The sequence below is a fragment of the Passer montanus genome, unplaced genomic scaffold (assembly GCF_014805655.1).
Source record: "Passer montanus isolate IOZ18808 unplaced genomic scaffold, ASM1480565v1 scaffold4, whole genome shotgun sequence".
Classification (NCBI taxonomy): Eukaryota; Metazoa; Chordata; class Aves; order Passeriformes; family Passeridae; genus Passer; species Passer montanus.
The window spans coordinates 9584262-9611297 of NW_024368818.1; the positions used below are offsets into that span (position 1 = coordinate 9584262).

Genomic DNA, 27036 nt, shown 5'->3' on the forward strand with positions numbered 1-27036 from the left:
TGCTGCGAACTTGTCTATTTACAGAATTATTACTCTCTGGGAATTAGAGTGTAAAATGCAAGTGCATTGTGTGCTATTATGACTATATTTGATATAATCAATGTAGTTTTGGCTCTTGTGGGAAAGGTTTAATCTATATTTGTAATGATGGGATTTTTCCTAGTTTGTTCCCTCTTTACTACTGCAGGGGACAATATTTGTCTTGTATGAGTGATTTAAGATGATTTTCTGCTTGGATAGTAGACCTAGCTAATATCTGACAGCAAAACAATTTACAGTGTATAGAAAAAGGTGAACACAACTGGAACATAGCTTATTACTGGGGACAAGAACAATTTGTTTCCCAAGCCAGGTCTTAATGCTGTGAAACAGAGTCATAGTAGCATTCTCTAATTCTTCCCTTTAATTTTTATTCTACACCCTCAGCTTCCTTCACTGAACTCCCTAGAGGGACACTGAGCAAAAGATAAGTTGGAAGACATTTTACCTAGAGTAATAGAACTTATAGTAATGACAATGTAATTTAAAAGTAGAATCAGACAAAGCAATGTAAAACTCAGTTAAAATACTGCTGCAGAGTTTTACTTGATTCATGGTGACTCACAGGCAAATTTTTAATTACAGTTAGCCACAGGTAAAGAAACAGGAAGCAAAATTATTTACCATTATTTAAATATATATGACTCTCTTCCAGATGGAATCTCCTCAATTTAAATTTATACACAATTTAAATTAATTCTCTAGGGAAGAGACTACTGCCTGGTCAGTATTTCTTGGTGGCTTTTTTAACCTCTACTCTAGGGACTATTTTGCTGCAACCATTTTGTAAGAAAACTTATTTTCTATCATGAAGGATGCTGCAAAACTTCAACTACAAGGACAGATTTTGCCTCTATCTCTTGAATAAACTCTTTCCTAGAATTTTTCATGGGTAAAGATAGGTGTAATAATGTCCCCATAACAGGAACATTTCAATGTGTTTTAGCATTTTAAATTACCAATAATTAAACATTTAATACCCCTTTGTTAATATTTATTTGTCTTTTATATTTTAATATTTTCCAATTGTTATTTAGGTGTACCTGTAATCGGTGAGTAAAAACAATATGTCTAGTCTCTAAGGAAATTACACTAAAAGAAGAATTGCATTTTTGTAGGTATAAATAACTGTGTCAACAAGGGGCAATTTAGAGTATGCAGTATCACTAACAGGATTTATAGAATTAGCTAAAAATGTCATACTTCAAAAGTGACTCTTGGCATGTGATTTCAACTGTGCTAAAATTAAAGCCTCTGGCATGACATTCTGAAGCTGTTTAACAATATTCAGTAAGACTATAAATGTTTAACATTGAAAAGAGAATGCTATGCCAATAACGGTTTTTTATATTTTTTATCAGAATTAAAAAAAATATTTTGGGGCCTGTGCAGAATTAATTTCTTTATCTTCCTGATGAGATTGAAGTGTTTTGCTTTGGGTGAAAAATAAATTAATTTTTTCCTAACAATATTCTATTCTATTCTATTCTATTCTATTCCTAACAAATGAATGCATAAATATTCATTTTCAAAGCGATTTGAAAATCTTGCAATAAAAAAAAATATTTTAAAGGGGCTGAAATTAAATTATTTCATTCTTTGTTGTGTATGTCTATTTTGCTCAGCCTGTGAAGTTTTTGTAGGTGTGTTTTAATCCCAGTTAGCAGCTCAGCCCTATCCATCCTCTTGCTCACTGTCTCCCAGAGGGAAAGGGAAGAGAACTGGAAGAATGAAAGAAAAACATGTAGGTTGAGATAAAGGCAGTTTAATAGGTGAATAAGAAACTGTACATGCAAGCAAAGGAAAACAAGGAAGTCATTCACCACTCCCCATGGGCAGGCAGCCATCTCCAGGAGAGCTGGGTTCCATCATGCATAACTGTGGCTTCAGAAGAGAAATGCCATCACTCCAAATGCCCCCTGCTTCCTTCCTTCTCCTTCCCCAAGAATTATATGCTGAGCACAGGGCCATTGTTGGGGTCAGCCAGCCCAGCTGTGTCCCCTCAACCTCCTCACTGGGGGGTGCGACAAGGAACAGAAGAGGCCTTGACTCCATGTAAGCACTGTTCAGAAGTGACAAAATAATTCCTGTGTGATCAACACTGTGTTCAACACAAATCCAAAATGCAGCCTCATACCAGGCACAATGCAGAAAATGAACTATCCCATCACAAACCAATTCCATTGGCACAACAGCCATTTTTCATTGCGCTCAAGTCTTTGTGACTGTCCTTGTGCTCATGCCTTTCTCTCATCCTGGTCTTGTGCAGGGTATGTAAAGCATCTGAAACCAGATCCTGTCATTGGAGCTGTGGCCCTCTCACTGTATTCCTATGTGTCTCAGCAACAGAGGTGACTGATAGAGGACAATAAAGTGCTCTCTTTTCATGAGAAGGCCATGGACAGCCTTAACTTATAGACAACATCTGTGATGTGGTGGGGCAGATGCCCTGGTGGGCAGCCCTCCCAGCTCACTTGATGGTGTGTTTCAGGTATACAGCCTCTTCTGTGCCTCTAGAATTTATCTGGCAATCTTTGTGCTATCACGTTCCTTGTCAGTGATAATAAAACCTGTCTTGCCTGTAGAGGATTTCCTAATGAAGCATGGAAGGCAATACAAGCACAGCTTCTGTGCACTGATGCACCTTCAATAAATCACACTCATAAAATGCAAGGAGGTAGCTTGATTTAAAAGTAGAGAATTAAGGTCTTTTATTCTGCTGCGGCTAATTCAGTAACTCCATGTGCATGCAAAGGCCCCATGATGCTTCAAGTTGTTAATTTAATGCTGCCATTTAATGAGTAATGTAGTGGTATTGTACAAAACAGTGTAAGTTTTGCCGCAGTGTCAGGCAAATTGCTACAGGCTGATATGGTTTATACAAACCAGACTTAAAGAAATTATTTTTACTCCAATCCTTAAACTTGATATATTTATGTATACATAGATTATTTCCCTTATTTTGCTTTTTGTGACTTTTAGAGAGGGGTTTTTTTGTGTTGTTTTCCTCACTCCAACCTTCTGCATGGAAATACCTCAAAATAAACTATAAATATGAAGGTACCTGCATAATGCTCCTTTTGATGTCTTATGTATGGAGGCAAAGGTCTTAAAATTCCTGGCAGGATTTATAAAACTAAAGGAAGCCCATTTCCAGCATGTCAGCTGGGGACTAACTATGGCATTCCTAACTTTCAGTGAAATTGAAAGAATTTTCTAAAATTGATGGAGTATTCTGCACAGTGCAAGCAAAGCATGGTGTGGGGATGCTGCAATCATTTTTCCTTCTGTCAATTCCATAGCACTCTGCTCTGACAGATGTGCAGGGGTGTCTTTTCTTTAGCCTTTTATGCCCATTGAAAGTGAAGAGGCACAACTACTAATTATACTGAAATGTGTGGAAAAGATTTTAAACCCAGCAACTTATTTTTTATTAAAAAAACAACTTTAAGTCCCAAATGAGTAAAATAAGATTGGTTCTGAGGGAACATTGTTGTTGGAGTGCATTTTGGATCCTAAAACTTCCATCCTTACATTTTTCCTGAAAGACAAATAATAGTGGAGTATTTTTGTACATACTATGTGTCTTCCATTTTTACACAAACTCCTTCCTCAGGAAACCTGTACAGAATTCCAATGTAATTTTAGCAGAAACAGAGAACCTGTGAGTAAAAAATTTGGGATTTGGCCCAAATAAAAAAAGCCTTGCAGCTCTGTGCTATTCAGCTGAGGGAAAGGTTTCTGAAAATACAGCTTACCTTTGGGTATATTGGCAGCATTTGGCTGCTAGGTTGTCTTGAGCTGGCTGCAAAATTGCTCTTTTTGGAGCTTAGGAAAGGGCAGAGGGATTTAGAGGACAAATGGGTAGAACAGGCTGCTTTGTATCAGCTTCAGCATTTTTATATGCTGTACACTGGGGGAGAAGAGCAATGGCTGTCATCTTTGCTTTTGACAACTTTTCCCTGAAATAAAATGACTAGAAGTCACCAGTGCACTGCAGAATAGCCCAGTTCTAACACTTATCCTGCTGGGTTTATTTTATCCACATGCTTTTTCTGGGCTCTTGTTCTTCCTGGCAGGTAAGGGCAGCCAGTTTTTCAAGAGCGAAATTTTCCCCTGCAATGATTTAGGCCTTAGGAATCACGCTTTTACTTAGTCTACTCATCAGAACAAGTGCTTATAGGGGCTACTTCAAGGGGTAATCCTCACTGCCTGTTGGGATGCCAGGTCCTAAGAAAAAATGTAAAAGATCTAGAGGAGAGATTTCAAGTACTTCAATTTATTTCAAGATTTCCAAGCTGCTAAGGAAGGAAAGGAAAGGAAAGGACATTGTCTCAACATGCTTTGAAGTTGATTTTTTTTCTGACTCAAGGCATGACATTTTTTCTGCCTAACAACAATGAGACACATAGGAGGCTTGAGTCTCCCTTGCTGATGTTGGCAAGTTCATCCTTCAAAAGCTTAGCTTTCCTGTTAGCCTGGGCTGCCTTTTGAGTGTGTGCCACATCATTAACACCTCCTGATCTGCAAAACTTGAAGTGCTCTCTTTAACAAAAACAAACCTGTATTCCAGAAATGGCCTAATGTGAAATGGTTGCAGTTAGTGATATTTATAGCAAAGTTTGAGAACTCTTTGAGATTAGCCTCATGCCTTTTCTGTAAGAAACAGATGAGAAAATTTGATAATTAGACAAAACTTAGTATTGGTATTAGATCAAATCTCATTTGATCTAACACCATCTATCCCTCACCTCTGAGCTTGTGTAAGAATGTACATACATAAATGCATAGATATTTTGCTCATTTATTTAGATCTACTGTTACTTTTTTGCAAACTTATCTCTTGTAGAGAGATATTCTATTTCTGATAACACTTTATATAATTGAAGTCTGTTCCCTTAGAAACTGCCAGCTGAATAACCTTCAACTGCAATGGGAATAAATAGAGTAACTAATATTTGCTGAACGTCTGGGGTTTGTGAAATATTCCTATACAGAAATTTAGTAGGTGGGCTTCTGTGAATAAAAAGTGGGGTTTAAAATTATATGTTATTATTTTGATGTGCCTCATAATTTTTTTTACTTGGATTGAGGTGTCCTGCCACTTTGTAGTTGAGTATACTGCTAGAAATTCTGAAAGCAAATTCAATATTTTCTCTTACATATTTTTGATTTATATTTGATTTAACAGATATTTATTTCTGAAGCTATTCACTTCAGAGGTAACTACTGATATTACATGGATACAATAGCTTTATCCTCTTTCTTCACCTTCTATTAGTTTACATGAAAATGTTATTTACATTACCTGTAGGCCAGGTCTAAAATAAAATTCTTCCATCTTTTGAAGCATGGTAATTGGGACAGTGAGCTCTTCTTTGGCTTCCAAGTGCTTTGGACGTACGGTGAATCCTACTCTACTCTTCACACTAAGGCTTTGTAAAATAAAACCTTGGGTTTGATTGCTCTTTGGCACTTGTAAACAAAGATAAATGAATAGGAAACAGGTCAGTTTAGGGGAGAGGTTTCCTCTGACTCGCAGATTGCTGGTCAGATGGATGTTGCTTGGCTTTCTGTCTCCTGGAAGGGCAAGACAAATTCCATCTGTTGAATTCTGTTTAAAGTAGCCAAGGCAATGGGGACCACATTTATTCCTCTCTTACAAAATCCTGGTAAATTCTGGCTGGAGGGAAAAAATGATCAAAAATTCATGATTCAATGCAGTAACTGCCACTAATTACTTTTTAATATTAAATAACTTATATAGCATTTTGCAGGGAGCTGCAAAATGCTTAAAAATACCCTTACAGATGGAACTTCTTGGGGGAATCTTTCTTGGATAGCCGAAAGACTGCTGAAAGGGCAGTACTACTATTCTATAAAATTCAGGTCAGTAGTTATTATACATCAATATGTCACATTCCCTTGGAACAGAATATTAAGGAAAATATTGCATGCTGGTACCTTAGATTGATTGAAGGTGGTATACGTGATAAAAGTTAGTATAAACAAAGCTGCCCTGAGTTTATTCTTGTGGAAACTGGTAAGAAATGTGAAATCAGAACAGAGACGATGAAGCTACATTTTCTGTAGTTCTTGTAGAAGTGTAGTCGCTGTCTCAAGAAATTCTCAGAGGATATCTGTCATGAGCAATGAGCTATGCTTTTATGCTAGAAAGGTTTGATTTGTTTGCTGGTTTTATTTTATTTTATTTTATTTTATTTTATTTTTTCATTCTGAGAATAGAGCTGTTCTCCACTATTTTTCCTCAGGAAGTGTTGGATTACTATTTTAATACAAATATATATTTATGCACACAGTGGACCTGGGTGATCAATCATCTTGAAGATAAAGACCAAAAGCCTTAATGTGAACCTGAGATTCTGGGGAAAATGTATATAGAAGTGTAAGAACAGTTCATACATGTTCCTCAAAGGGTTGAGGATTTCCTGCCTGTGTATATTGCTCTATGGCAGTCCAGGTGGAACAACACAAAACTGGAAACCAGGATGAGACAGAACTCCCTGCCAGCTTAGAATGGAAATTGCTGCATGAGAGGCTACCTCCTGGCAAACATAGCTATTATTCTGATGGGTCCTTAAGTATTATTAAAATGGGAATTTCACAACAATAATTGCCAGCATTATGCTGCTGGTGGGTCTGAGTTACATGACATGAATGTAAGCAAAACAGTTTCATAGAAACTGCCATAAGACAGTTAATTCATTTCACTCTGAAAAATCTTTTTCTTAATTAGGCTGGAAAACTCAGTCCCAGTTAGAATAATTTTCAGTTATCAAAAGAAGAAGCAGGAAACATGTTTGAATGCCAAAATTTAGGAATGTTATAATAGATTCTTTCGTAAAGAGACTGCTGAATATCAACTGTACTAACTGTGTCCATAACAATCATCTGCACTACTGATCATTAACTTCACAATGAGCAACAGCACTGATTTATTTAATGAATCTGCAGGTAATTGTTGTTTCCTTTGCTAATTACGTCAGGGAAATGAGACCTGTTAGCACTGAAATGGCTTGAAATACTTCAGCAAATCTTTCTGAAGGGTAAAACGCCTGACTATTTTTCCTCCTACTTTCTGTTCTGTGATAAAGTTTTTGTTATTCTCTTCTTGTTTTAATTAGTGAGAATTCTCTTTTTTTATCCCTTAAATAGTGAATCTTGGACATAATATATGCTTTAGTATTTGGAAATGCCTTCACATAATTAGCACATATTGCTTCTAAAAACTGGAATATTTCTATTGTTTATGAGGTAAAATTTTATTGGAAAACATTTCAAATCAGTCTTAAATGCTGAAATAGTTGAAGTTGTTACTTTCAAAAGATCTGACTAGTGCAGTACAACTCTGTTGTTCCAGCATGTCTGTGGTGAGACCTGCAGGGCTTCTATTTCACCCCAGAGCTCTGCACATGGAAATAGTGGATTGTAGCTCTTCTTGGTTTACACAGTTTGTGGATTGTCATAACAGATGGGAATACTCTGGCCAACCTTAATTTTCTGTGGAAAACGGAATTTTCTGCATAGAAACTTTAATGTCTGGCTGTACCTGAGTACCTAATGGTAGAATTCTAAACCTTCTAAACCTTCTAAGACGGTTCTGTCCAGTGGAGAGGCCATGAGACAGCAATAGATCCAGTGTTTATGCTTGTAGTTAGAAATCCACACCTTACTCCTACACTGATTTTATTTAACTCCACTTTCCAAAAGCTGAGTATTTCTATGTTCTTGCCTGTTTTATCTAATATTACAAATTGTATTTCCTCTCAGACCCCCTTTTACTTCACTTACTACAGCACCAATGAGGAGACCACCAATGAGGAGACGGCAGTAGAGCTTGTTCTTAAGACATAACTCACTATTGAGGATGTCCTCTTTTGTTCTAGTGGTTATACCAAATTTGATTAGGTCAAAGAGAAGTGACCTAATTCCCAGGGACCATGAATGACTGTGAGCTGAAATGCTTAGATTATCTGGGGTATCAGTTTCAATTCCTGCTGTTGCAAATACTTGATTCATAGATTGTTGAGTATTCACTTAACATTAGGGCTTAATTCTTCCTATCAGGGTAATCAGAATTGAGAGTCATGCTCCAGTAGCTTAATTCCCTTCTAAAAATAGCTCACAGATAGTACATTTTATGCACAGGGTCTTTTTAAGCAAATGCCAGCTTATTCTGGCTAGATGATCAGAAGGGAAAAATGTCTGTGAAAAAATTAGATCTTGTCATGATTTGAATTTGTTAACTTTACAAAGATGAGGAAATTCAAGTGATGGCAGAAATAGAAGAAGCAGAGTGTGTGCTTGAAGGGAGGGAAGATCAATAAAACAAATTAATAGAAAAATATCAAGACAAATGCTGGATCCAACTTTCTGAGGAAGAATCTCATGATGAAGTCTATATTCTCTAATACCATGGTACCACAGCTCCAGACCAGAGAGGACAGTAAAAGCCCCTCTACTCAAGGCAGAGTTTAATTACACAGAAATAAATTTACCACATAATGAGAGCCACATCTTGGAAAAGGATCACTGACCACAAAAGTCTTAGCAACCTGCTGCTGGTATTATAACTGAAACAGAATAATCTTTTTTGCCACTTTATTGATGATGCTGATGTGGAAGAATAGAATAATCTTGATAGCCACTCACAATTCATAATGATTTTACGTTGAATGAAAATTTCATCTCATAGTCTTTAGTCTTATTTTTTTCCCCTGTTCTCTTCCACACTCTGAGCAAACAATTATTTTAATTGAGGTGTTGTCTTTCAGAGCTCCTACTGCTAACCCAAGACAATGCTCACTAGCTATTGTCACCTTGCCTTGGTCTAAAAATGCTGTATTTTCCTAATGATTTTCTTAAGGACTATAACACATCTGTAAGTTTTAAAGACCCATATTTTTGAAAAAAATCTTGTCTCTGGATTAAATGGAACTATTTTTTTTAAACTTGTAACATAATTGCAGAAAAAACTAAATAAAATATTTGAATAAGCATAAAGCTATGGAATTAAACATTGAAGAAATATCTGTACATCTAAATTAAAGAGCATGACACTGGAAGAACTAATTTCAAGGCATCTGAGATCTAATGAGCATCAGGTTCTGATGTGAATATTAACAATTCAGCAATACCTGTGGAGATGAATAAATGTACATTAGACTTGCAATTGAAAATTCTTGATCTGCATTACAAATAAATATTCCCTTTTTTGAAAAAGTGGTACACAGAAAACAATGTTTATTTTTAAGCAGACCATTATTAATTCAGTCAGTACTGTCTCTGAGATTCCTTGGATTGTGATTCCAGTGCCTTAGAGTCTTAGAAGGTACAATGTCGTGTTTTACACAGACTATATTATAGTAGTATTCGGCTAGTTCGCATTGTTTTGGGTTTTTATCCCCATTCTCATGACAGAGCTCTTGAGGAGCATTTTTACATCCTGCTGTGACAACCTGAAACTATTTCCTTCCCTGTTTCTTGACTCTTATGTCTATTGTGGAGGGTATTACTGTAACAGTTCATCTCCTATAGTAAACAGCTTATCCAACTTGGCCAACACTGAGATGGTCACTTCACTCAAGGAGACGAATCCAGTTCTTTTTCCTATGATACCCATTCAGTAATAGAAAGCTATACCAATGAAAGACATTCCAGTATGAATTTCTTGTCATTTTTCACAAATTTGCAATCTCATGTGGGAAGTATAGGCTAATATAATTTCTATACTCTTTAGCTTCTCCATGTAGCTCAAGATTTTAAAGGAGTGGTGGAAAGGTGCAAAAAAGCACAGAAAATAAGGCCCTGTGTGTTGAATTTCCAGGCTTCTGCCTTAAGCAGGATAATTTTTTGCTTATCATCACTGATAATGCCCTTCACTCTCTTAAATCTCCCAGCAATTAAAAAAAAAGGCAGTAGAGCTTGAATAATTAGGGAAAAAAGGATTTTTTAAAATGGAGATGAACTTTACCTTTTTATGTAAAACCAGAAAATGTCCTCTTGAACTGACTTGATATGCTAGAAACCTGTTTGTTATTACCTATGCATCAGAAGCTTTTTCATCCAATTAAAGGATATATATTTAGGATCTTTACAAGGACTATGTGAAAGATGCTCAAAGTATAAGAGAGATAATTTAAAATTTTCTTCTGTGTGAAAAATCATCTCTGCCTAAGATAGGTTCATTATTACTCCAAATTGAGCCTTACTTGAAAACTGTACAAAGCTCTCTGACATTTCCTTTGAAGTAGAACTATGTTTCAAGTTAATAACACAATGCAGTGATACACAAATCACAGCTTATTTTACATATCTTTTTGACTATTTCACTTTTCTGCTACGATTGTCTCCCTATGCCTGCAGTACACGTAATAGGTACTCTTATAAATGATGCTGAGACTATTGCCTTATAAATTTTGTCACATTCAGAAAAGTCATTAATAATTTACAGGGATTGTACCATTAAAAACATACTTTTGTGGAATGAAAAGGTTATGAAAATGAAATGCCACATGCTAGGATTTTGCTCTTGCCTTAAAGATTTTAGTCATTTGCACAGTGCTCTAGAATGGTAGCATAAAAGAGAGCAGTCTTCCTATTTGATGGCTTTCATTCAGGTGCCAGTTTCACTTTTCATGCAGCATGTTATGTATAGAAAATCACTTGGAAAAGGTCACCATCTATCCTAGTCACTTCTTGCTTAATTAGGCACTGCAATGTCACACATTTAGCTGTGTGATATTGCATGCTGTTTTAAATGAATTCCAGGAGAGATACGAAACCATGATGACAGTGTCAACTGATATTTATTTAGGTACACGAGATGTCACACAAGTTTGCATGTGTGCTTGACAACCAATCTGAATTGTAGATACAGCCACTATATCACAGAAAAAGAAGTTTTAGATTCTTGCTTTTCTCCTGGAGTATATGGGGGAAACCTTGGGCTGAAATGCAGACACTAGAAAACTAGATGGAAAAATGCTTTTAGCTACAGCATGACCATCTTGACTGACAAATACAATAGCAAATATGCCCAGTTTGAACTTGAATGCCAGAGAGAAGGACCAGTCTGAAGGTGTGAGACAGGCAGATATTATTAGTGAGTTTCACAGCGAAGAAATTATTTCAGTTTACATTTCAATCAATGAGTGTCATAAAAACTACATGTTCAAACAAACTAAGAACAAAAGAAGTCACAAACATTTAGTCTCCATTCTGCAGCCTTGCTTTGGAAATGCCAAATTCTTCAGAAAACTTCACAGAATAATTTTGGAAACCCTGAAGAGAGGTGGGTTGGTTTTTTTTTTTCAGTGGAAAAGTGAGTACTTTGGAGGGTTCTTTTATTATTTTTTTTTAATTAGCTCTTTATAATATACTATCATTTAAGTTGTGATGGATGCCTTTTTACATATACAGAAAGATTTTTTTTTTAGATTCAGTCTTTGCTTTTCGCTGTTTTGGACACTTTTATAAATATTGGCTAAGTGAGCAGTAGTGTAACATATCTCTTTTTTGCATGTATGCATGATATAAACAAGAATTTATTTGTGCTGTACAGAGATTGCTTTGAGATAATCTGAGTGGAGAGTCAGGGAAGCTGCTGTTCCAGCATAACATCTGGAGCTGTTTACCAGAGTTCTGATGAAAGCAAAACCTTCCAAGGTATTAGAAATTATGAAAATGGAACCTTTCAAAACAAATTCAACACTCACAAGCCTTTGAAGCCCACCTCCACAGTGTGCTTTAAGGTGGGGTGGGTGTTTTCCTTCCCAAACAGATCATGCCAGGCTTTGCAGGAGCAAAACAGCAAATGGAAGCACTGCTTCTCAGCAGCTGCTCAGGTTGGTGCTGGTATTGAGGGACCAAAGGAAGGTCAGGGTTTTGTCTTCAGTCAGTTCAGAATTACTGATGGATGAAGTTGTCTTCACCATTCAGGCATGAAAGAGGCCATGAACAGAGGGAACCTTTTATTGACCTTTCCTTCCTATGACTGACAATTTAGAGTGAGATGCACAGGTAAGAAGGGCAAGAGAGTTTACATGCAAGATCCTGTAGTTATCTGGTGGGTCTTCCATGAATATTTAATAAAGGAAGGATGTCCAAGAGATATTTCAAATTTGCCAGAAAGATATTTAATTTAATTTCCGTTTTGCTGGTATTTTTTTTTTCTTCCAGCTAGTATAATGCAATTTTTAAGACTTAAAATTATGTACTTTGTAAGAGTGGAGATTTTAAATTTTCTTTTTATACTTCCTGCAATCATTTCCCACTTTTATTTGCACCAGATGTATGATCAGTGAGATCCCAGTTTCATATCTGTGTTCCTTGAATTAACAATTTGCCTGTGTATTTAGGTGCTGCTGTGGAGTTAACCAAGATTTTGAAAACACTGAATGCAATATTTTTATTTACATTGTGTGCTTCCTGGGAATGATAGCTCAGTTCCTGTTCTTAGGAGCTCAAGGAACTGTTAAAACATTTGTTTTATCCCTTTTGCATCTATGGCAGCTTGAGAGGTTATTTCCCTTCCTCGATTTCACTGTGTCCCTGAAGGTGTGCCCCTTTAATTTACAAAGTAATTTGAAAATATTAGTTGCTTGTAGCAATCAGTTACTTCAAGCTCTTTATATTAACTTGTGGAAGTTAAATATAATTTATTTGCAACTCAACTCTTTTTGGCTTAAGTGAACCCATCTATTTGCAAGATGGGAGAAACACTGAGTGCAGCCCTAGTGACCCCCTCTGAGATAGTGACTGAGGACCCTGCAGTCCAGGAGGAGCTTTGGCCTAAAATTAAGCCAATTCTGTGACAGGCATGGCAACCTCTGAAAAGCTTCCCTAAAGTTATTTTGTAATTTGAACAATCTAATATGTTAAAAATATGGACCAATATACTAAAGCACATCCTAATTAGAATGAAAAATAAATAAATAAAGTAGCTGAATTGATAACTTTTCGAATACATATATCCTGTTATTTATTAGCAGCATTTCAAATCACCTTGAGTGTATTCAAAATGTCATCTAGGTTTTTTTAATCAAAGGGATAATCTGATGTATTCAATATCTGGATGTTTCTATAGCCCAGATAGTTAAAGTCTACAGAGGGTCTAAAAACTTCCAGAGTGGAGCACACAGAGTCCAGAGTTAACAGGTCCCTTAAGCGTGAGTCAGCACAGCTTTCCTGAGGTTAGTTCAGCTCAGCAATAATGCTTGGAGCATCTGGTACCACTAAGAGTGGTTGGGGTTTTTTTCAGAAACATATGTTTTATGTGAAAACATCCACAGCAGTTTGAAAAATATGATTCATTTTCTTGTAAACAGAAATGTAAAAGTTTAAAATTAAAATGTCAGTCACCAGATCTAGAAAGATGTCTTCCTATTTAAATCAGCTGCACGTCCAATGCAAAGTACACCAAGGCTTGTATCAATCCTTAAAACGTGCTAGTGAGAGCTGAATGCCAAATAGCTTTCCACAAGGCCTGTTATGCTAATCACTATGGCAATCAGTTATTTATCATTCTTGCAGACATGTATTTTCCATTTACGCTAACAGGGTGGTTGATTGGATTTTGTTCATTAAATGGGCAGAGTCAAAACTGGTCTTATAAACTGCTGTTCAAGTTAATTAGTGAGTATGTGTGTACTCAGAAGCAGAAAACTAAGTTTTAAAATTATAACCTACATCAATCAGGCCTCTTTACTGCATTATATCAAAATCATTCCACTTAGTGTATTCGGTATAAAACAGGGAGTAAAAATGCTGCATTTTCATTTCCTCCAGTCTCTGATGGTCTGGCAGTAAATGTGATGTTGTTAGCCATAAAAGAGTAGGAACAGATATTGCCTTTTCCTCTGTGGTCTTAGCTAAAACTCTCCCAGGCTCTGTGTATAGCTTAAAAAATGGTGCAAGGATAAGAAGATCCTAAAGTTTGTTTTTATACAGTCTTGAGTTTATTAGCTATTAGCAGGTAACACAGATGGTCTGCAAGAGCTACCATGAGGATGTAACCTAAACAGCAATAATTAGAGCAATAACCATAAAGTCTTAAATCCAGTCACTGGTGGAAATGCTAGACAGTGATTCTGGATACGGATTTTCAGGTCCTACATTTTATGTCCAAGTGGGAGGGATGGTTTCATCAGCCTGGGTACCTTCATAAGCTCCCATGAATACTTGGGAGTGTCCCTTTCTAAAACAGAGGAAGACACATTTCCTTCTTCTGTCTGCTGCAAATTACTTAAAGATCCAGCTGAGGATTTCACAGATCTCAAAAGCCTTTTCTTTCTAACTTGTATCACAACTGGGAGTAGATTTGATTACTGTGCTCCTGGGAAAGGGAATATTCTGAAACAGCATCTCTTTGGTGTTGGAGTTTTCTTTGTGAATAGTTCAGCATTCACTGGACAGATAAAGTAGGATCTTTGAATTTAAAGCACGTTTTCCAAATAGGAAGCAGAGGTGGTTTGGGAGTCAGTCTTTCATATGTCTTTTTAGTACTTTAGGGTATGATAGCTTATTATTCATGCCCTGCTGTCTCCAAACTGAGGAGCCCTAGTCCTTTTAGCCTTTCTGCAGGTGGCGGATCTTTTAGGCGATACCCTTAGTCAGCTGAGTTATCTTTCTCTTTGCTATTTCTATTTTGAGCCTTTCTGAGGTACCAAGACCTTGAGTGCACAAAGTACCAATACTGTGATAAAAACAAAATTTTGCCTTTTCTTTTGCAGAAAATTGTTTTTTTAATCTTTGTCTTAGTAACCTTCCTGGTGGCATTCAACCTATAAATTCTAGAAGCTACTGTGTGGTGACCCATGAGTTTCTGACTCCCTGTGAGATTATTTCAGGTCACCTTTCCTGAGTTTCACTTGTCAATTCCACACTCAGCATTGTGTTTTCACAGTTTAGGTTTTCTTCATCTCACCTTTCTTGGCATTAAAAGGTAGTTACTGCCTTTTGCCCCTCAATCAGTTTTGAGCAGTCCATAAGTGCTTCTACATTATCTACCACTTAATTATCTTAAAGGGCTTTCTGTCATCATAATGTTGAGATTTAGGTTTACAAAGGAGATATTAGATGGACAGACATCTCTCATCTTGCTGCTGAGCTTTGTAAAAATGGCAGCATCAGCCACAAAATGGACAGAAATCTTATTTGTCCTTTTTTTCTGACTGCCATTTCTCCTCTATAGGATCCTACCAGGAACCTTGTGAAAAATTGGTATGGCACTACAGATCTTTCTGTACTGACATTCCACAAATGAAATTGGTTTTGCAGGTTGATAGACTTCCAGTCCCTCCCCCACCATTAATCTGGATAGAGCATAGTTTTATTTTTGGTTGGTTTAGTTTGTTTGCTAACCTATAAAAATAGACCTGATGAATTTGTGTGCATTTTTAACATCTTTTTTAGATGCTTACAGTACCTTAACAGAACATATTCTTTGAAGAGAAGGAAGAAAGGGTTCAGCAGCCATATAAGAACAGAAATACCTCACTGTAGTTTATGAAGATAAATCACTGTTGTTTATGAAGGTAAATATTTTCTTAGTGGAGGGAAGAACTGTGGAAGTAGCTATGCCTTGAGCAAAGATTATGTTTGCCAATATGCTGTCACGCCAAAGTTTAAGGTGCTGCAGATGTCTTGTGCCAGAGGACTTTCAGTGTTGTAGATCTTAGTACAACAGAAACTTTCAAGAGATGTTTGGGTGTAACAAAAAATGACCCAAAATGAAGAACTGTCATCTGGAAAGCAAATATGCAGAGATCCACCAACATTCAAGTGTAGAAAGTAGAAATCTGCCAAAATTTTTGCCACTGCAAGCCTGTTTCTCATGATGCAATAATACATTCAGTCTGCAACCTGCTAAAGTTATCTCCTGCATTAAATGGACAAAGCTTTGTTAAGAGCATTAAAGACTGATATTTACTATTTACTGTATGTACCCTCGGCACCCAAGAGGATTTTTTTAAATGAAAAATTTATAGTGATGAAATTAATTTCACTTCCCATTCAAAAGCAGAGGGATTTGCTTCTATTCCCACTGGAAAGTCAGAAAGTGTTGATGCAATGCAGTGGGAACGTAGCTTAGTGTTTTGGACAATCTAGTGCAGCCATTCTCAGACAGGTAAAAATGCATCCTGTTTTTGGAAGGTAAAAGTCTTACTATTTCAGATGGCTTGTTGGTAGGCAAACACTGCCAGGTCAAGAGGCTTAATTTCACATTGTCCTTGTGGGAAACAGTGCCCACGGACTCCCGCCTCCTTTATTTCTCCTCCCGCCCATCCCTCTCCATACACACACCTACCCTTTTTCTTTTTGTACAGGACAGGGTAGGGTAAGGAAAGAGGGGCTGTCCAGAAATTTGTAGGACAGTGAAATACTGCTTTTTCATTTCTATAACTGGAGCAAAAAGGATAATATGCACCATGGATAATTCAACTTTTACCAATATGACTTAAAATAAAGGTAGTATATGCAGAAAAAATCAACAATTTGCTTTTGAGTCTTGTCCAAGGAAGAGGTAAGTCTTTTGAGCCTTACCTCTACTGATCATCTGGCAGCTCATGCACTACAGCCTTGGTGGTGGTCAGAGCAGGACAGATACTGAGTTATTTTGCCTAAGGCACATATGAAACTTGTTTGTAATTGGAACAAACACACATCTAAAACATCATCATCTAGAATAACTCTCTCCAAAATGATAAATTTGGGTGTATATACCACTCAAGAATAAGGGAATGAGTTACACAAATGTAGGCAATTGACCTGGGGCTTCTTTTCCAAGTCATTCAGTTACTCCACATGACAAATTTTTAAGGAAATGTCGAGAGAACTATCCCATTTTATTACCCTAAAAAGTCCCTTTTGTAGAAGATAAGAGATGGTATCATTATGAAATGGAAATGCTTGTTCAGCCAGGGAACAGAGCAATACATCTTTAAGTAAAATTGTTTTTGCTTAAGCTTTGATCATGATGGGCCTCAATTGCTTTCAGAGTGTTTTTATTCAGTTGTTTTCTGTTATGGAAAGGAAATGGATATATTTTCCCATCTTATTTTCTGTACAAAAAGCAAAATATGCTGAATACCTTTATTTGTGATTAACACAAATTCCTGCCTTTGCTATTTATCTTGCTAACTGTATTTTTCATGAGCACTCTTCTATTTTTGCTCTATATTTTTTTTAGAATTCATGTGTTTGAGCATAAAAGTGCAAACAACCCCACCAAACCATACAAAAAATGAGTGTATTATTCTCTAGCCTGACATATATATTCCATTATAACAAAAGATGAACCAAAGCATCCTACATTTCTTAATCAGTTTCTTCTGATAACAGTGGTTTCTTATACACACTGGGGTGCTTAGCTAATAATCTGACAGCAGAAAAGTAGCACAGGAAGCATGAATAGCTGCACATCTAAATATTTTTGCCACTTTGTGCAAACAACTGACCTGCAAGAACCTTACAACTGACTTGGCATCTGTAAGAAGTAGTGTGAATATTGTAAATTGAAATTGTACAATTATCCATAGTTTTCTCTTTCAGGCTTGTGAGGCTTTAACTTATATACACTATCATTATCTTGTTTAAAGTATTAAAAATATGAAACACAATAAAGACAAAGTTTTACTGAAATTGAGAGAAAAGTCTTAGGGAAAACTCCTGTATTTTTGGAAGCACCTTGTCTGTCAGCATGCTTAGTGAGGATATTTGTAATAGCCTAAAGCCAAGTAACTTGTAGGGAGATGCTGTTCATTTTCTCTTATCCTTGACATTGTTTTGCTCAAAAGCACAAAAAGTAATTAAGAAATAAAATGTCTTTCATCTTCAGATGAACTGGGATGATGGCCATTATAGGGCAAGAGTGGATTGTACATTAGTACTGGTTCTGAGAGGATAAGGATTTTCAATATTCATGGTTCCCATGTCAGCAAAATCAGATCATTACAGTTTTCTGTGACATTCGTAATTAATTTAATGGAAGTCCTGATATAATATGCTATTTAAGCCATAACCATTTTTTAATTGAAGTCTCAGTTCAAATGACTGTGGCAACGTTTTTTTATTTTTAGTCTGGGCTTTTTGACTTCGTGCTGTATTGCAAAGTCATTTACTATAAATATGCATTTCATGAAGAGCTGATTGCTGATTGGGGATTATTAAGAGCTCAAATTGTTCTAACAAAAATATTTGCTATAATTGGGTTATCTATTGTTCCATTTTTTTCTTAAAAGGATATATGTATTTTTGAAAAATATTCTTTTGTGGTTAGTTACACAAGAGTTTCAAGCAATTAAACTTTTTAATTGAACATGACATGACCACACTATGCTTTTGTGCCTGCACTGACATGGGGTACAAGTGATCCGTGACAGAATGTTAAAGAGAGGGCTCAGAAATTATGTAATTATCCAACACATAGAGGATTGACCTCGGTGACCTCCTTATAAAGCATTTCTTTTCATGGAAATCATAGAAAGGTTTCAGTTGGAAGGGACCTTAGAAGTTATCCAGTTCCAGCCCTCTGCCATTGCACGGACACCTTCCAGTATCCCAGGTTGCTCAAAGCCTCATCCAACCTGATCTTGAACATTTCTGAGGGTGGGGCATCCACAGCTTCTGTGAGAAACCTGTGCCAGAGTCTCACCATCTTCCCAGGAAAGATTAGATTTCCCTAAAGTCTAGTATAAATCTCTCTTCTGTTCATGATTTTTTAAAGGCAGAGAACCTTTATCTCTGATGCTGAATTGTAGATTTATGTTGCAACTTTCATTAGGTGTAGTTTAGTTTTGAAAATTCAGGGCTTCTTTTATCTTTCAGTTTTTTTAGCTGTAAAAAAATATTTATCTAGAAAAACCAAAATTTAGGTGAAATTAAAATGATGTCAAAAATTATTTCATTTTAATGCCCACATTTTCCATAATCACCATTGCAGATTCATCTCTTTCTTCTTGAAAATTATGTAATTTAAAAGTTCTTGCTACTGAAAGCCAAACAATTGTGTCTCCTTGAAATCTATGAATATAACTGATGAGATGACAGGAGATAAGATAAAAGTCAATAAAAAGAGAATAATTTATTAAAAAGATCTAATGTTACAAGAACAGTACACAGAAACTATTATATTACTGTGTCTTCCACATTGTATATACCATTATATATAGCATATATACAGATTGTATACAATATATCTAACATTTTGCTATGGGCCATGACAGCAACTTTCTTTTGGTCTGTGAAACAAGGTTTCTTTCTAATTATTATTTTTTCTGAACAGATCCTGTGACATTATACAAAAATACAGTCTCCTCAGTGACGCCAGACTGCACTATTACAATCTTTTACATGAAAAAGGAAAAAGCTTTCCCTTGAAACTAAAAATGTCATGATAAGGAAACATCTTCTACAAAGTAACAAATAGGTAATACATAGGTACTTAAACATTTAAAACATGTTTATTAATATATTTAAGATGCAAAATACATATTCTGTTCATGTTGAGTATAAAACATACCTCCTTTTGTCCCTGCAATACAACTACATTACCTGATGGTATGTTCAATATTTCTATTTGTGTCTTCATACTAGACAGGGAGACGTGTCTAGGTGGAGCTCTGTCTCCTTATCAGGCATTTTTTCGTCCTATAAAGTATGTCCATTTATTGTTATCAGAAAGTTTAACTAAATGCCACCAGCAGTGAATGTAGCCTTTTTGAATACTCTGAAATGAACTGCATTGGCAAGCAACTGTATAAAAAAATAGAGGAAATTATGCATAACTAATTTATAAAATAGCCATTTGACTTTTTGGTTCATCACTTTATTCTTATTTCTTTTAACATTTTGGCAGATGATGGATTGCTGATGCAGGCTCTGCACAGTAGCAGTGCTGCGGTTTTACAAGGGACAGCAGGTAGTTATTCTCTGTGAGTTTCCTCTATCAATAAGGTACTTTACACCTTCCTCTCTTTGATCTCAAAGGCTTTTCCAGAAGCAGAGAAACAGAATACCTCTTTCTGTATATCTATAGTCAACTCTTAGCTAGCGATCCTGCTTTTGTTTTCTGAGCAACATGGTGACTTCAAGTAATTTTAAACACCATTTTTTAGAAAATTATTGAAAACATTAGTGGGTAGCAAAGATTTAAGTTGAACCTCCTCTGAAAAATTTTACTGATAAAATATTCAAAAGCAAAAATATTTAGTCATTATCAACTTTTCACCTTCTTATCTCTGTTGTGCTTTCTTGGTTACTGTTTTGAAGCAGCTGAGAAAGAGTACAGTTGCAGTGTACTACCTAAATGCCAAAAATTATTTTGCTAGTGAACTGGCAAAATAATAGCATTTTGAATTGGGAACCCATCAGCTAAAACAGGTTTTCATCAAAACTTTTAGAGGGATAGACTAGAAGAACTAGAAGAACCATGCTATTAGGACTTTCATGTTAACCATTTTTAACTTGATTCTTTCCAGGTAGTGCAATGTTTTTCCTAGGCAGGGTCCCCACATATGTTAGCAAAATGCTGCCTTTCACAACTCTGTGCCCACCATGATTGTACAAACGTGCACACCATCTTCTCTAGGAGTAGTTTTTCCTCAGGTTCCAGTACGGGGGAAGGCCTTCCAATGCAGAAAAACAGCCCAAATTGTCTATTGAGTAAAACATTGTCTGGTACAGCAAAAAATGGGATTAAAACTGATAGCACACAGTACCAGCAAGAATAGTCACCAGTGAGCAACTATTTCTATAGAAATAGAGCCAATTAGATAAATAGTTTCAATGATGCTCTGTAGCACTTTTCCAAGTATTTTTTTCTCAGAAACAAAATTCTCCAAAATATATCCTACTGCAGTCTGTAGATATGTGGATAATGCCATTCTGAAAAGCATAGAATGCTACCAAAAATTGGACTCAGAGGAAAAAGAAAGTTACAACTCAGTAGTGGTTGGGAAAAGAAGGTTTATCTTGCATTGCTTTACTTGTCCTCTTAGTAGCTTAATGTATATAATGCTTAAATGCCCAGTGGAATTTTCATTGTCATATGCAGTGGGAATTGATTTCTTATTTTCTACTGAAAATTCCGTTGGACATAAAAGCTTGTGGTATTTGATAAAAACTGACTGGTTTCCTCCTAAGCTTGTGTTTAATAATTTTCCATTTACCTGTTAATAAAACAAATGGATTTTCTGCTCCATTTTGCTACCTTCTGGGGTAAGCTGTCTACTGTTTCATTGACAATTCTTTTTGCTAAGTGAATACATATTATACATTTTCAGAACAAGTTCTTCTTTACTTTTGCAGAGATCTTTGTATATCAACTGTGTTTTTCTTCCTTGTCAGTAGGAGCAACCAGCTGTATCAAACTTTTTCTATATTAAAAAAAGAATTTCTCTTCTCCAAACCATACAGGTGTTCTGTACTAGACACTCCCCTTAAAACACCTGATGATACATGATGGGGTTCACCAAATATGAACATATTAAAAAAGGAAAATTCATTTGACAGAAATTACCTTTGCTTACAAAAGTTTATTACATACAATCTGCATATTTTTGGGGCAAGAAGGGTGTCCTCCCAGGAGGACTTTTACAAATAAAGAAGAGATAAAAACCTGATGAATTATTGACCGTGTCTCCAACACTTCTCTAAGTGCACCACAGGCATTTCGATGGATCTTTAAGCATTAGCTGGGGTTTTCAGCTTCTCCACGGACATAAAACTGCATCCCTTGGTGTCATCAAGTTAAAGCAAACAAATAACAACGACAACAAAGTCTTTAGCCTTCACCATGAGGTTGAAGGTACCATCAGTGCCAAAAGCAGTGTTACAGAGGATGAGGAAGTAGACAACACATGTAAGGTGGACTGAGCACTAGTTACTTTCCCTCCTGAAATGAAAAGCAAAGTAATTAGTGAAAAAATTATGCAAATGGTTCTCAGTATATTTAGATATTAGCTTTTGTCCAAATTTATATTCTTTTACCCGCAGCAAAAGACTAATTTTTTAAGCAATGGATTACTGTATGAGAACTGCAGTCACAAAACGGGCTCCCTCCACAGATGGGATTTTATGATGATACCTACAGGAACTCGCATTCTGGATCCTCATATTCAGTCTGCAAATTAATAAGAAATTCCAAAAGGACATATGATTTTGTGTCTTAATCTTCAAAAAAGCATTAGGCTGCAGAAATTGCCCTGAGTCACAAATTTTTGTCCCAGAACAAGGAATGAAAGCTAGCCCTTGATCCCTAGCCTTGTCCAGAGGAAAAAGTGGAATTTGATCAACTAGTGCAGTGTTAATTTTTGATCACAACACTGTCTTAAAAGGCCATGCTAAGGGGAACTGTGCTCAGGGGTGGTAGTGGCAACAAGATCAGCAGGGAACCAGACTGGGTTTCTTTGGACAGCAATTGCCCTAAATGAATCAAATGTGATATGCATAGTTTAATTAGATGGAGGACTTTGTGGCCTAGAATTATGGCATATGAAAGAAATATTCCATGGGGTAGGTATTAGTCTTCTACATTCTGATGATACCACTGCAGTTTGTGACCAGACTAGAGCTGAAATTGTAGTTCTAGATTGAAGTTTCAGGGTCACACCTTTTGTGCTTCTTAAGGATCAGAGAGAAAAATTTAATAAAATTTTAAAGTGTTATCAGAAGGTTATAATTAAAATGGCTTGTTGTGTTTAGGCAAAGATTATGTTATTTCTTTGTTGTTCTTGCCACTAATCCTCCCATCCCTTACTTACCTTTGTAATAGTGATACTTTACATTCTTTCAACATATCACAGTAACTCAGAAGAGAGCAGCTAGACATCAAAATTTACCTAATGAAAACACTTTAGTACTGCTATAAGTTAAACATTAAATGGTAATAATTACGCAAGGAAGTGACTGGAACTTAAAGAGAAATCCAGCTTATTCTGAAGGAGGCATGTACAGAGGGGTCAGCTACCTAAATCCATGCCACTTAAGCTGTGTTACATAGTACACCTCTGGCTGGTGGTACAGAATGGGGTGTGTATCTCCTAAGTCCCACACCTCATCTGCCAGCTCTGTTTGGGATGCCTTAGGACACTGCAGATATCCTTAGGTGCTCATGTCTTAATACTAAAATTCAGAAGATTAGCTGAATTGATGTCAAGGCTCCACTGCTGGTCTCCATGGATTGCATCCCAGGTGACTATATCACTGTGCACTAGTGCACATATAAACATCTATAGCTCAGGTAGGTTTTTAGATGTTATCCTCAAATGGAAGAGGTTTCCTATAAATCATCTTCTTTGTTCATCAGCCTCACATTGTTGCCTCAGATGATCTTAAACATCCCATGTGTCACTAGATACCTTTGTTTCTAAAGAACTAAAGACTCAGATCAGTGAATTTATTTAATAGCTAAAGAATTGTGAGAACATTGTTTTTTCTGGTAGAGAATAAGAGTTAATGAGCATTGCTATAATCACCACGCTTTCAAATAAAAGTGTAACCTTACCTGAAAAAGATGGAACTCTGATCTGGGGACTTGCAGTGCCATCCCCTCCTTCACTGACTGCACAGACCTCAATGATGTAGACCCCAACATCAGGAAGAAGAACCACTGCAGAGGTTTTTTGTGTTTCTATAACTTGGCTATTGCTCTGGCCCTCTTGCCGAAATAACACCTGTGGTGAATCAAGTAGATCGTGGTCACAGCGGTCATTCAAGCTCTGTGCCAGATATTTTGTGTAGTTAACACAGTCACTGTAATATTAACTGTTTCATGCTCTCATTAGGGATTTCTTGACATTGCATTTGAACAGACTTTGCTTTTACTCTTCCTTTCCTGCAGTGGCTTCAAAACAGTAAGAGCAAAATATTATAGAGATTCATGGATGTGAAAGGACATAGATTATGACCTAGAGCAAAGATAGAGGACTTGCCCTCTTTAGCAGTAGGTGTTGCACAACTTTATCTCCCAAATTTCAAAGTGTCTTTTGAGTTCCACTTGGTTGAAATTCTTATCCCAAAGTTCATATTGATATTCATATTTTTGGCTCAAGAAACCAACTTCAAATGTAAGGAAAATAACTTGAATAATGTATTTACTGTGTTTACCTTAGCTGGCTAAATAAACTGACAGCAGCTCAGATCTGTCCCTGCATTTCCCCTGAAACTCAATACAAATTTATGGCATGTGGGAGGAAAGCAAGTCAGCACGTAGCTGTCTTTTTGGTATTTCTGCATAAGAGTTTCTGTTCCCAGAGAAAATTGAAAAGGTCAGAGAGGTGTGAAAAACCAAAGAAGTCAACTCTACTATTTCAGAATATCAACTATTTTGATAAAGGTTAGAACAGTTTCTGGTTTATTTGAACCATTTTATACTTTCTCAGTGATATTTCCTGATATATCAGAGGAGAGAGGAGATTGTAGTCTATAGAAATGATTTGATATGAGCTCCAAAAAAACCCAGACTCCACACTTTTTTAAAAACACTGAAATCATTCTACTTTTATTTAAGGTATTGCAGTGAATTCTCATTTTATGACTTGCTATTTAAGTGCTAATCTGGATTTTATTATTTAAAATTTCTAAACTTTAATTCCAGATATTACCATCAGTGTGGTTGGCCATCACTAACATGATCACAAAACAAACTTAAGTACTTGTGTTTCTGATAAAAAAATATTAATTTTAATGTAAATTAAAGATATCTCATTATTCTGCATTTCTCTAAATCCTACTGCAAACACAGTTGAATTGAAGAGGTATTAGGAATTTCATTGCAGTCTGATATTATTAATAGCCACTGCTGACTCAGAGGATGGACTGACTCCCTGAGACAGAGGGGAGTCAGATAGAGTTTGGTATTTGAAAATCATAACACAAAAATATGTTGGGACATTTCTCTGATTTTAATTTTATTTATTCCTTCTCAATAAATAAATAATTTTATTTATGGCTTTTGGTTGCTGCATGCACAGCAGTGCTAGGTGGTCTATACCCTGCACAGAGAAACAAGAACAGGAAAAAAGCCAACAAAGAAGAGGAGCAATTGCTTGGAAGAGAGAAAGGTGAGCAAGGAAGGGGAAACACTAACCTTGTATCCCATTACATCAGATTCATTAGCTAGAGGTCTGACTGGCTCCCACCCGAGAGACACATGTGAGCCATCCTGTATCCACATAATATTGCCTGGTGCTTGGCTGGGAGCTGAGAAAAAAAAATAACATATATATATATTTTTTTTTTTTGTAAGTAGTTTCTTTAAAAACAAAATAAAAGTATTTTAATCTTTCATTATATTTAAAACTGGCAGTGTTACCAGGCTTCCAACTCCAGATGGAACACTGAAGATCTTTTTTCATCAGTAGTGTAATTTGGTACATTATAGTGTATTTATTCCACCCACCCCATAAATTCCACAAAGCTTCTGGACTTGAACTCTCTTCTCTCCCTTTGTAAAAAATGCCATGTTTTCTAGGAAATTAACCTTTGTTATGAATGCAAAGTCATATGAATTAATGCCTAAACATCAAAGCAAAGCCATGAGTCAAAGCTATACACGATTCCTGATTATTATACACTCTTAATAAATAAAAGCTTAAGAGGACAGAGGTTGCTCCCTGATTTCTTCCTTTTATCAAAGGTACTGAGACTACTTACGGGATTTTTTGGTCGCTGCATGCACAGCAGTGCTAGGTGGTCCATACCCTGCAGCATTGTATGCCCTCACTGTTAGGTGATATAATGTGTTTCCTTCTAATCCTGTCAGGAGGATGGATGACTCATTTCCCTCTGTTTTGACCTTTTGCGCTGCTTCTTCCTGCTGCATGTCCTTCCAGTAACCAACCTGCCAACAAGAAACCAAACGAAGGATTAATATAGGCACCTGGCAAGCTCATGCTGCCAGATGCTTGTGCTTGTTATCCTGTGGAAGGTATTTTTGCCATTTATGCCTTTTTCTGATCATCAGACCCCTTTAAGCATATGGGATTTGCAGCTTGACCTCAACATATTCAGTGCTCTCTTCTCCAAAATGGCAAGACATGGAATATTGTGGTGTGACCTGGAGCACATGGAATAGCTGTGTACTGGAACAAAACCAGGTTACTATAAGACAGAAGAGGAGAGGGTGAACTTTGTCAGGGAGAATTCATCATTGAAGGACACCATTTAAGGAGAACTCATCCTTTAGTAGGTCACCAGAACGTCTATGTTCTCCCTGGAAAACTCTGACTGCATCAGTTAAGTGTTGTGAGCAATATTCTCTTCCTGGCCTGGTGCAACTTAGATCCAGGAGATTTCTTATCAGTCCAATGAATAGGCAATGACAGAACAATGATGGAAATATTTCAATCATTTGAAAAATCTTAACAGAAGAAAAAGAAGGAAACGGATTCAGTTTTAGTTCTTGGATGTAAACAGGTTTCTGGTAAATGAAGTTTTGATAGTATGTTTATGGTCTTCCTTTTTTTTCTTTTTTCTTCCCTAAATGACCTTTGGGGGTTCTTAATTCTTATTCTCTAGTTTCTTTAAATTTATCATCATCTCAATGAGGTTATAAAGCTGAGCTGAGAATTTGGCTGGTCTTTGTCCTAAGGGACCAAGCACTTCCAGGGTGTAACTAAAGACAATGTATCTAGGAGAGCTACACAAATAAGGCAATTATCATGGGGCCCTATTTTGCCTAACAGGAGATGTCACAAAAATGCCATTCAAAGACCTATACTCAGCTTACTGTTATTCATGCTGAGACCTACTTGCTTTTCTTCCACATTTTGACCTTTTGTGTGAAGCTGGTTGTTTCTTAATAAGTTATTTACATTGTATCAGGATAACATTTCCTCTGAGAAAAAAAGGTCAGAGACAAGGCAGAACTCTTGAGAATGTCTCCCAGGAAATGGCGAGCCAAAAAAACCCCAAGGGGTTCACAGGAAAGTAAGACCAATGAGCACAATGCTGACCTTTCATAGTTGCATTAGG

General features: G+C 36.4%; 1 protein-coding gene across 5 annotated transcripts in view; it reads right to left on the bottom strand.

Moving 5' to 3' along the window:
- Positions 1–19119: 19119 nt before the first annotated feature.
- Positions 19120–27036, bottom strand: part of CNTN5 (contactin 5) — a 603192-nt gene continuing 595275 nt past the window's right edge. For all 5 annotated transcript variants that reach the window (XR_005628589.1, XM_039718730.1, XM_039718731.1 and 2 more), the window contains 4 exons: positions 25717–25903; positions 25151–25263; positions 23567–23735; positions 19120–21955 (listed from right to left, as the gene is read on the bottom strand). Coding sequence is in view for 4 of the 5 variants with exons in the window: in XM_039718730.1 (XP_039574664.1) it covers positions 21852–21955; positions 23567–23735; positions 25151–25263; positions 25717–25903 (573 nt within the window). In the remaining variant the exon portion in view is untranslated. The remainder of the gene's footprint in view (positions 21956–23566; positions 23736–25150; positions 25264–25716; positions 25904–27036) is intronic.